Source organism: Bombus pascuorum, chromosome 10, assembly GCF_905332965.1.
Source record: "Bombus pascuorum chromosome 10, iyBomPasc1.1, whole genome shotgun sequence".
Lineage (NCBI taxonomy): Eukaryota > Metazoa > Arthropoda > Insecta > Hymenoptera > Apidae > Bombus > Bombus pascuorum.
The window spans coordinates 3902643-3915336 of record NC_083497.1 but is presented as its reverse complement, the minus strand read 5'-3'; the positions used below and the strand labels follow the sequence as shown (position 1 = coordinate 3915336).

The window sequence follows — 12694 nt, the reverse complement described above, 5'->3', positions numbered from 1 at the left end:
AAAAATTCAAATAAATTTTACTTCATTTAACATTTTACATTATAAAACACGTGTAATGCGCAATATAATAAATTCGTAATAAAATAACTAGAAAATAAAAGCAGTAAAAAACATTCAATCTGTACTAAATATCAGGTGTCCTAATACTCATAGCCGGTAGTGTATTTCAAAAAATATTAACAAGGAAAAAGAACCTTAAAAACTATTTAAATAATGACCCCAAAGAAAAAAAGAAAATAAAGGAAATCAAGTAGCTATTCAATAATTCCGAAGCTGAAATTCAAGGGCAAAACCAATCGTATCTTCGTCGCAAATCATCCCCAATCCCCGCGATTAAAAACCTCTCATCGAAAAATTCCCATAATAATCCGGAGGTATCTTATCCTGGTAATGTATTCGCAAAAGCAAAAGATGGTTCGCATACGTCAGACCTCAGTGGATGGTCCGGTCCAATTACGAGTTACCAATCATCGCGTACTTCAATCCGGCCCATCGACGAGTAGCCTCGCACTTTTATTGCCGGTGCAGTGTTATCGCACGTACAGATCTGTACTTACACACTCGTACCACACACCACACGTGCAGTCCGTGGATCCAAGTTGCTCTTATCATAACGACCGTGCGTGTTGGTCTGGGATTAATCGATTTAACACGATTCCTCGAAGCGGCGACGGATGTGTTAACGAGCGGCGGTTCCCAGATAACATCGCGGACATGGTTCTCGTCGCCGTCTACCGAATTATAATTGGTCCGTAATTAATGACACTGTTCGATTATTGACAGGTGGAGCAATGCCGGGGCGAGACGCGAGCAACGCGAATTACGCGCGCGTTGCATGGGACCGCGCCCCTTTTTTTCAGGCTCCGCTTATTTTCAGACTTAATTACCTGTGATGTTACGGCATAATCAGCGATCGGGACCACGGACCCCCGTTTTCGGACGTTATCGATCTACGGAGATATCGAATACGCGCCAAACGTCGTTTTACCACCATACCTTTCATCGGTGAATCAGCTACCTGATTCCCATTTCGCGCACCGCCGATTTAAATTATTCGCAAAATTATATGGGTGGTACGAGGAATTCACTGGAATTGGCGATGGAAAAAATCTCATGGTATCCGTTGTTTATGGCTTCCGTTTATAAGGTTGATTTGACCATTTAATTGGCCGATCTTCATTTCCGTTCTTTCTTATTCTTTTCTTTTTTTCTTCTTTTTTTTTTTTTTGATTTAGTTTGATTTAGGGAGAATATCTTGTCGTAGGATGTTTGCAAGATATTTCAATTTGGGAATGGGAGAAATGGAGGTGAATGTGTTGCTTCATTTGTGGATCATTATCATCTGGAAGCTTTAGTCCAATATTAACCTCTTTAAATTTAATTCTTCTTTTTTTCTTCTTCTTTGGTTTCTTAAAGGTTTTCTTCAGTTTCTAAATGGCGTTGAATGTATTGCTTGATATTTGAACTACTGATTATCCATGAAAATTGGAAATATTGGTACAGTGACAAACCCATTAAGATCCCCATAATATTGCATCTGTTATATATTAATTAGAAATTTATATAGATATAATTAATCATCTATATATAATTATTTAATTAAGATACAAAATATACAACAAAATAATGAGATAAAAAAATTTACTAAACCCTCAGTGGATTAAAATAAAAAAGCGAAGGATGAAGATGCGTTGTACTTGCCAGTTTCTGATACTTCATAACCGAAACCTGAAATAAAATTAAACATTGTGAATAAAAAACATAAAATTGAATACATAGAATGAAATAAATGATTGATTAAATTAACTCGGGAGATCGAAGAATAACGTACACGTTACTGATATTGTTCGTATCATAATACTTATTATTCACTAATGATACTTGTCCATGACTTGTCATTCATAAAAATGCACGAGTGTCTGTATACGAGTGGTGTATGGTTTGATTCGCAGTGTCTTTCTTTGTTTGAGAAGGGTCGATCGATCGATCGACCGATACAAATGGTTTCAAATATGTATACGTGTACTGTGGATTTGAAACATTCGCAAGTAAAAGTTAATTACGAAGAGACGAGGACGGGAGTATTGATACGACAGTATGTGTATATATATATCTTATCGTCTTGGTATCAAACCGAGGAGAGAAAGACGTGAAATCAACATGAATGTATTATATACAACGTCGTAACGTTACAATGCCTTTCGATAATAACAGTTAAAAAACCTATTCTTTTAATCGATATAATAGTTTAACAAACACAGCCTCGCGGTTCGTGAAAACTTAATCGATTATACAACGGAAGATCGTTTTGATCGAACGAGTTCCGAACATGTTCTATCTTTTTTCCTTCTCGACTCGTCTTCTTTTCCTTAAATCCTTTTCTTCTTCGTTTTATCTTTTTTTTTTTTTTTTTTTTTTTTTTTTTTTTTGATGCCTTTTCCACGATATACTTAAAATACGTTTAACATATCCTTCTACTAATACGATTTTTCGAAGAGTTTAAAATACTTTTTGCGATGCGAGCTGGCTACTTTGAAAACAGAACGACACGCTGCTCTTGTGTTGGCGATTATCTCTACGTTCAGCGATAGCCATATCTAAAATACTTTTACACCCCTTGTAGTCAATACGTCGTCTCCATTTTGATTCTGTCTTTCGTTCTTCATATTTATCTTATTAACGATATATGCTCGTTACACTAAATGAAGAACTACTGCTTTTGTAGTATCACAGACTAATAAAAGTAAGGAAATTTGGCAACATTTTTTCATCAATCTCTCTTCAAAAATTCAACGTTAAAAATTTATCCGTTGTAGACAGAAGAAAGCGAAGAAATCCTAAAAGTTACATTAAAAATTCGAAGTTGATCAGTCTTAAACGTTGTGGATTAAAAACCCTGTAACACACTTTTAACCCTCTCCTTTCAGCAACGATTTCAACTGGACAAGGGGCTTGTGCACTAATCTTCGCATTCCATAGATAAAATGACATCGAATAATTATCGACTTATCGAATAACCATCAATTATCACGACGAGGAAAACACAATGAAAGGAAAGAAAAAACAAAAGGGAATACCTGAAACAAACCCTTGAAACCTATCAGCTCGCATCGCAGCGAATAAGTGTCGAATAATGACTGAACCCCATCGTAAAACCAGGTTACACCGAGACTCGACAAATGGAAAAAGATTGATTCATTGAAAAAAGCGCGATACACGTCTTACAATGCGCATCGACGAGGGACAACGATTATAATCCTATCGTATATTATGTATACTCGCCTAAAATCGAATTGATATCGGTATTAATGACCTCAGTAAATTCCGTCAATAATATCACAACACAATTAATTCCGCTTTTCGTTCACTTGATCTCGTACGCGCCCAGGTTGCCCTTACGTCTCTTGTACACAGTCGGCTGCTGCTCGTTCGTGTGATTTCCTTGAACGATCGAACGTTTCACGTTCGCCCGATATTCGTCTTCGTACGCGTGTAGATATAAATTTTTTAAAAAGATTTGATTATCCAGCTCAGACGGTGGCAGGAATCGTTTAGAGCGACTTTGTTGTTGAGCCTCGAGCTCTTTGAACGTAAACAGCCTGGTCTTCTCGTCGTCGTAGGCCCTGAACCTCTTTGTAGCCCATTGCTTCTCACTCCTCCACGACGACGAACCGGCAATGTTGTTGGTGCTCTTCTTGTTGGCTATCAGCAGCTCGTTCAGGGACAGCAGCCTCCTCTTCTGACGCGGAGGACCACTATCCTCGGATGCGTTTCGTATTCGCTTGCTGCGGTGCTTTGGCACTCCTTCTTTGGCTGGGATCTCGTTGTCCAGCATCGAAGACTCGTTACTGGCCATCGTCGAAGATCGATTATCGCGCGCCTCGATCTCCCTCGGCGTCGCCAGCGTCGTAGTAGTGCCGCTTGTCGTCGACGTGCTCGACGTCGTCACCGTACTGCTGCTACTGTTCCCACTACCAATGGCGGCGGTCGAATTCGTGAAAAAGGAAGACGCCGTCGTCGACGGTTCCCCCTGCGCCGTGTCCTCCGTGTTGTTTAATTTAGCCTCTATGATATGTTTGAAGAACGCGTACATCTCACCTACTGTAAACGTTGTGCCGTTTCTCACGGTGAACTTGTCGATCTTCATGTTTTTGATCAGCTCCTCGGTGGCGTTCCGGGCCTCCAACATGGACAGTTTTTCGGTTACGTAACTGTTCACGAATTCGTAGAATCCTTTGTAATAATTTTTACGATGCTTTTTCTTGTCCTTTGATTTCTTCCCTTTTTCTCCGTGAGATTGGCCTTTCTTCTTTGAATCCTTTCGATTCTGCTTCTCGTTCCAACGCATTGACTTATTATAAAATCGCATGATTCTCTCGAACTCTCGTTTAAGTTTGATGAATTCTCTCTGGTTTCGAATTTCAAACTCCGAACGACCTCTGCCGGAATTATTCTTCCGAGATTCGGATAAATCTACGTGGAAGAAGTTTTTACTCATAGCGTTTAGAAGATCGTGCATACTGCCGTTGGTGGAATTGTTAGATTGTCTGGCATCCATGCGTTGCAGCTTACGATAGACGATTTTGAGAAAGTCGATCATCTTCTCCTCGCGAAGACGCGATCTGTTTCCATGACCTGGATGCTTCTTCCACGATAGAGCTTCAGTGCTGTTGTCGTGGTGACTGAAGTTCGAGTTCTTCGCCTCGATCTTATGCTTCGAGTGTTCTTTGCTCTTGTTCATCTCGAGATGCAGCAGCTTCTTGCCGATCTTGCGGAAGAACTCGATGAATTTTCTGAAAAAAGATTTAGTTCGACTTCCTAAGGACAAATATCCCAGTAGAAATTAAATTTCCAATTCCCCTATTTTTCGCCTATTTTTTCTCTACTCTCTTTATCTGTATATAAAAATTGAAATATAAATAATGTAATCATAAATGCAAAATTCTTATATCCACAGTTGAAATATAAGCAACATTTAAATATTTCAAAATGAAATTTACTATATGCATCCCCTTTCCGATTTTTCAAGATTAATCGTCATTCTTTATAGTTAAAAAATTTCTTACATCTCCAAAATATCGTTAGGAAGCATTAAAAATTATACGAATATATAATCATTTATTTAATGGAGGTATTTTAATCAAACCTTTTATCATTAACAAATTTTTGTTTTTACAATTATCTGTTAAAGAGATGCAGGTGTTCTTTGGTCATATTAATGCTTATTTTTGTTTACATATACTTATTCACTTCATGATGTTTTAATTCCAGTTAATGTATAATATATTTAGCTACGTGTTAAAGATCGATAGTTCTAGCGTGAATACCAATCATCAATGACTATGCTACCATGTCAATCAACTTTTTTCTTAAATCAACATTCGATTCTGAATTCTACAATTCATTAATAAATATAATAGAAAAATCTTCAACTTACCTGTAATTCATAGTAAGATCTTCCTCATTCACAGATCTTCGACGTCTGCTCCATCTGAGCCTAGGGTGCTGTCCAGGAATGCACTTGGGCAGCTCCTTAGGGCTCCAGCTTCCTCCGACACAAGTTGCTCCAGTGGGCCCATCATCCAGGACGTATCCTTTGTCACAATCATACATGATTTGCTTGTTATTCACAACCTTCTTCACATACGGCCGATAATCATAGACTCCCATGTTGCCCATCAAGAAGACCTTTCCATTCTCGATGAAACCAGGGAAAGGACAAAACACTTGCATGCAGTGAGGAATGTCTCCGATCCAATTTCCATATTGACATTTCACCGACCTCGTGATGTTATCTGGTCCATCTTTGACAAGTTCAAAGCCATCTTTGCACTTGAATATCGCTTTCATTCCGTGATCGGTTTTGGGTGCTATCACCATCCCATTTTTGGGCGATTTAGGCAATTGCTTGCACCTGGCTGGCGAACAACTGGGCACAATGGACCATGTGCCATTATTACAAACCACGGGCGTGTTATTCGCCGCGAATTCGTAATTTTCTTCACAAAAAACTAGCAATCTCTCGCCATGCTCGACCACAGTCACGTTGTTGATGTGATCCCTATCGTGGCTGGCCACCGTGATGTTACCGTTCTCTATTTGAGGCACGACGCAAGGTGCAAGACATTGCGGCAATGGATAACGCCACTTTCCGTCGATCTGACAAACCGACGAGGTATTTCCCTCGAGCTTCATGTGGTCGTTGCAGCGGAAAATTATGCTGGCACCCAGACCGGTACCTGTTGGAGTCAGCGTATAAAGAGGTCAGTCCAGAATTACGTGGGTTTCGTTATTTTTGAGAATATGAAACAAGAGTTTTAACAGTTTACCGTTCGAGTATTTTCATAAGAATTTTGGCTGGTTTTGAACAAAGGAGAATTTAGGATATTGTGGAAATAAAAGAACAGCAACAACATGGGAAATTTAGCTTGAATGATGCTAATTGTTGTAAATGTTTTAATGTATTTGTTACGATGTATAGTTTTGTGTAAATAAAGCTTTTACCGGTAACAAAGGATATCGATGGAGCGAGTGATTCATTTTGAATGATGTTTAATCTAATGAAATATTAATATGTCTGTGTGTGAATGTAACATTCTCCTGATACTTTCCTGGTGATTTTATATAGAAGAAATTTTCAAAAAATTACGAAGATGTAAGAATATCGATGAAATAGAAAATTCACTTTGAATGATCCTTCATTTAAAATAAAATTAAGTATCAACATCTAAATATGATGTAGGGATTAAAATGCAAACGTTTGTCATTCTTCTTACGAAAAAGATAATTCCATATTAATCGAAAGAACAGTGAGACAAATATTCAATTATTTGAATAAGTATGTCTCAAGTAATATTTTATCAACTCTATATCGAATAAAAATCCTACACTCACCAAACCAATATCTATACAAAATCCTTCCCACGATATTCTCAGCGTATCATACTGTTTCGACCGCAAAATAGTTGCAACATTCTCATAAACTTCTACTATTGTTTATTCTCGTAACGACGCGATTATTAATAAACACGGCGAAGAATTTTCTCCGCTCTTCCATCGTGCGACTCACCCGCCTCGATATTCTCAATCCAACCGTTGTACAGAACACCAGGTGAACCGCAATTAATCTCCTGGCAGGTAGGTGTCTTTCCGGTCCATTTTCTATCTGCCCCACAACGCCTGGTCGTCGCGCCGACCACTGTGTATCCATACTTGCATTCGTACGACACGATGGAATTGTATGCATACGAAGTGTACACCGCGTTCCCGCTCACTGGATTCTCCGGTTTCGGGCATTGCACCGTTGTAACCTGAACAGAAAACATTTCCTGCTTCGAAACGTACGTACACACACACTACTGGCCATTATTGAACAAATTTGCAATCACTTTCTCAATTTTATTTAAATATATCGTATCTCTCTGATTTTATTATTCATATAAAATTGATATTCTTTTTTTTTTAAATTTAAAGATGATTAATTAACGCGTTGACTATCACACAAATTTTATATTCTTTACCTTGGAAGCTGTGATATATTGAAATATACTACAGCAAAACATTTAACTTTTACAAAATATTATATCGTATTTGCGCACACTTTTCTGATAATATCCTGTAAGTCATTCACGTTGTTGAAAATTTTCGAGTCCATGAAAATTATCTTATTTCGATCATTGTAAAAACTTTAATAAAACGTGGGTCACCGATTACCACCGTGGCAGTCAACGTGTTAAAAATGATTAATTATTAATCAGTCGTAAGAGATATAAGACTTCTAGTCTTCATTTCCATAAATTTCGTTGTGAAAATGCTTTCTGAGCTGATATAAATGTGACTCATTAGAAGCCAACGTTAACGCGACATTTCATTTACAATTTCTTTTCAATCATTTTACATAAGCAAATTCTGGTTCTTAACATTGTGTGTATGGAAGGAAATTTCAAAGATTCGCTTAATATTTTTTTCGTCGCTATATTTTCCAAGTATGTAGATCCTACAATTATATGAAATTTAATAAATTATGACAAACTATCTATCGTTCGGTCCTTAATGCGTTCAGTTGACATTTTCTTAGATTTGTTGATCCCATAGAACAGATAGTTATTTAAAATTTTTGTAGCATCCAGTTAAAAAAGGATGAAGAAGGTCGAATAAAAAGGGAACGGGACATGAAGAAACAAGTTTTATATGTCGCTAAAAACTCTTACTTGCACACATTGTGGTGATTCTTTAGGAGTCCATGTGCCATCTGCCAAGCATAATTTCTCCGCTTTGCCAACTAATTCGTAGCCATCCATACAGTGATACGACACACTGCAATCGTACGTATAACATTCGCCTTGAACAGAAAACAAACGTTGCGATTTCGTAAGAATCCTTATAATTGAAACAATAATATAAGATGAAAATGGTTCAGATCAATTGTCTGTTTATATAGGTTTCTGCAAGTTAAAAATATATTCAAAAAAGATAAATTTCTAATAGAGATCAAAGATTTAATCGGTATCTAAAATGTAATAATTATTTCTTTAGAGAAATTCGTTTCAGTTTCTGTTCAGTTTTCATACGAAAAAAAAACTACTTCGCTATTATCAACGGTGCTTCTGCACCATCGGTGGTAATGAGCGTTTCGAAGATTCTATGGCAACGTATATAAAATTATGAAGTAGAATATTACTAGCATCGAGTATGATAAAATTATTTTATATTCTAAATTTCCAATAATTTGGACGAATTTTGAAATCCTTGTTATATATTAAATATTCGCCATTCTCTTCATTCTTGTTCCATACAGTAAGCGACAAATTCGAAGTACATAATCGGAATAATTCGATCATCATTGTATGATCAAAAATAAATTCTATTTCATGTGTAAAGAATCTTCGTGCGTTTCTAAATAAAGAGAAAATTATCAAACGAACGTTATTGTCTGTTAAACAATTTGCGAATGAAGTAGCTAAGTACTGACAACTATGATATAAAACTAAAAGAAAAATACATAAAATAACACATAATATCAAATATAAGAAGTCTTTATCCATATATTTTACAAAAAAATCATTCAAATCTTCAAAAATGCACCACTGTATCTCTATAGAGTCTCTATGAAATATTACGAGTGAATCATTTTTACTACTCTCATAAGTCTATAATAATTATCAAATAATCAATATCCTTCTAACTGTTCAATTTCTCAATAAAGATTCGCTTATTCTTATATTATATATCTTTTCCTACTAAACTGTAATAAAGCACTCCTAAAATCAAAAGGATACATACCGGCGTACCCGCCGTTCGCAATGTCCGCGGGAGGTCCACATTTCTGCGGCTCGCAGGTGATGTCAGGTCCGAACCAGCTAGCAATACCTTCCATCAACAAGCACCTCGCTTTTCTGATACCGGTAGTTGTGTAACCATGGTCGCAAAAGTACTGAACTTCGTTGTCCAAGTCGAAAGTGGTCTGTTCAGAAAGCGCGTTGTGTCGCGCGTTTTTCACCTTAGGCGGCTGAGAACAGAAGGAACTGACATCCTTCTTGCAGGAAGGCGTCGTGCCGGTCCATTTACCGTCGGCCCTGCACGTTCTCTCGGTAACACCGACGGTGAAATAATCAGGATCACAAGTGTAATGGACTTGATCGCCGAAAAATCTTCCAGTCTCCGACTTCACACCGTGCTGAATATCGCTCAGCGCCGGACATTCTCTCTCAGGCTTGATGCAAGACATCCCGCAAACACCGTCGCATCTGCACTTCTTCTTCTTGCTCTTGCAATCTTCATCGGTAGAACACTTTCGCAGACACTTCTGGCCGAGCAATTCCGCCTGTCCCTCGTTTCTTGGACACGCCGCCGACGGGGAATTCCTCGGGTTCTTATATATGCGTCCGTCATCGTCCACCTCCGGTTTCGTTTGATAACTCTGCTCGTCGGTGTCGTCGTCCTCGTCGTCCTCGTCGTCCCAATCATCGTCGTCGTCGTCGTCGTCGTCGTCAGCTGCTTGTTGTCCGAGTCTCGCTTCCGACGCGAGGAAAAAGATACACAAAAGCAGAAGATGCAACAGAAGGAAGCTGCCGGGTCTCATTTTATCAGGCGTTTGTCTGATACTGCTCGTTTCCCGGACAAAACGACTCACACGCGTTTCGACGTCGACCGAACAACTCGTTTTATTCGTTGAACTCGTGAGTAACGACGCGTTGATAGAACGATTTACGAGACGGGAGACACAAATTGAAAAACTGTTTCACCAGAGATGATGATCACCAGACGCGGTGGCCCATTGAACGGTACTCCGTTCCGGAAGCTCCGCTTAAAGTAGCAGCAGTCTCATCCCGAGGCACCGCGCGCACGAGGACGACGTCGTTTCTCTCGCGACCGTGACTATTAATCGAGTCTGCCTCTTCGGCGTCCAGGAGGATTAGGACGGTGTCTCTGTCTCTGTCTCGCTCGCCACCTCTCTGTTCCCCTAACTCTGTGGCAATTTTTTTCTTTATTGTGCGGACTGCGGCCCCGTGCTGCCGGGAATTCGCGGATACTCGCGCATCTCTGCACGCGCATTCAGCCTGTTCAATACATCTCTTCACTCGTGCAGCTTCCAGCAGATGGCGAGGGACAGGGGAAAAGCCCTCGGAGTTGCGCAGAAACGTGCCATCCTCCCCTTCTATCCCGACACATACACCCCTCCTTTTTCAACCGTTATACGTTCTTGTAAGGGGGTGGCTTCGATACAGTTTTATACACGGTTACAGTCGGCAACATGATTCATTCGCCACGCGTCTAGAACCGTATCGAATATGTTCCTCTGATCAAGACAAATCTTCTTCCTTCCTCCATTTATATTTGTTAGATTGGTTTGCCATATGTCGGAGGCGGAGGAATTGCGAGGTGTTAACTTCGTGTAACATGTATTTTTTCTGGTTCCAGTATCGGGGAGATGGTTTTGCGGTAGGAGTAAGATATTTTTCGAGCTGGATTTTAATGCTTGAATTATGAAAAGAAAGTTTTGTCGTAGGCGTAGAGAATAGGTGTTTGTGACATAATGATGTAGGCTTTAGCATAGTTGCTTAGAGATGATGTAAAGATACGACATGAATATAGTACGATAGCGATTAATTAAGATTACAAGAATGTTATCAGGAAATAGATATCCGACATGTAATATGAATTATATCATTAAATCTTTCTTCTATATACTTGACAATTTTTCTAGTAACATATATTCTACTTGCAAATACTTTTCGTATTCAATAAATCAGAAATATTTAGTTACAATTTTCTCTTCTTTACGGTAACTATAAAAAAGATAGATACATCATTGCACTTATTATAATATTTACATACTAATTAATTAAGTTCATGTATATAAATTTTGTATCATCTAGTAATAGGTAGCGTTTTCATATGACTACAAAAATTTGTTACTATAAAAATGAAATGTATAGAACTCGATAGAGAACGCTTTATTGAAAAATAAGGATGCGCGTCGATACTTTTTGTAATCACTTTTCCCGTAAACTTTTAAAATATCTTGTTTCAGAGGGTGACAACAACTTAACTTACCCTTAACCTAACTTGTCAGCGTAGTTTCTCAATCCCCAATATCATTACCTTTCCTCTAGAGATACCGTAGTTTCCGTAGTTCATACTTTCGAGAACGTAGTATTACAACAGCTTTATGTAAATTTCCTCTGAACGAGGATAAAAATGGAGAAGTTAGGGGAAACATCGTTTCATATACCGTGGTACAAAACGCCGGCGTACGCTTCGTAAGTAAACTTTCTTCCTTTCACGAGGCACAGTCACCAGGATAACGCGCCTCTCGATTCCTTCGAGGTAGTCCTTCCTGAATAGGAAGTTTCGTTCGCTAACGTTCCGCTATTATTCGAAACGCATAGAACCACCAGAATCTCCGCCGTTCCTCGATTACATACATTTTCGCGTTGCTCTCGAGAAAACGTTACTCTTTCGCAACACGAAGGTGCCGCGCGCGCCACGACACGCGAAAACGCCACGCTCCCGTTAACGCGTCGAGTCACGAAAGCTAACAGCACCTGCAGCCACTTTCTAGCCCGTTAACACGTTACTTCGCCGTCCAGACAAATTGTGGCAAACCGCCTGCAACCTCGATCCACCACGAGTTAAACGATCCCCAACACGTCTCGATCGGTCTCAACTGCTCAATCAAGTCGTTCGAGACTAAAACCGGGGATCGAAAACGAGATCTTCTCGCGTGACGCCACAATCTTAGGATTTTATACGACATGCTTTACTAAGCTTCGAAGGACGGTCGCTTTTACGGTTACTCGGTTCGATTTGCATGATAAAACGTAGCAATATACGAGGGGATGATAAGATGGGTTTGATTGGTTATAGCGTAATTTCATTTTCTTGTGTAGGATCGTAAATCCTGAGAACTTTCATACATTTATATGTAGATGTTGATTTGGAGCTACAAGAATCATCAAGTATACACGGAATGCAAATATGTAATTTATAAAAATTTATAAAATGTATTTCATACTACGCTTCATTTTCGATAAAATCGTACTTGGAAAATTTAATATACTTGAATTTGGCAACTTACCAATTGGTAACTTATAATTGATATTTACCAAATGAATAAACAAACAGCAGAAGATTAATCTACGTGCGAAAATAAGTGAAAAACGTAGAATACAATTTTTCTATTTAAGTCCTC

The 12694-nt window shown here is 38.7% G+C and overlaps 1 protein-coding gene across 1 annotated transcript; it reads right to left on the bottom strand.

Annotated features, from left to right (window-relative positions):
* Window positions 1-1841: 1841 nt before the first annotated feature.
* LOC132911226 (uncharacterized) lies at window positions 1842-10555 on the bottom strand. Its single transcript, XM_060967697.1, has 5 exons — window positions 9283-10555; window positions 8211-8341; window positions 7070-7310; window positions 5438-6239; window positions 1842-4793 (listed from the first exon to the last, which is right to left on the bottom strand). Exons 1-5 carry the CDS (start codon window positions 10079-10081, stop codon window positions 3365-3367), a joined length of 3402 nt encoding a protein of 1133 aa, XP_060823680.1. The 5' UTR covers window positions 10082-10555; the 3' UTR covers window positions 1842-3364.
* Window positions 10556-12694: the final 2139 nt, after the last annotated feature.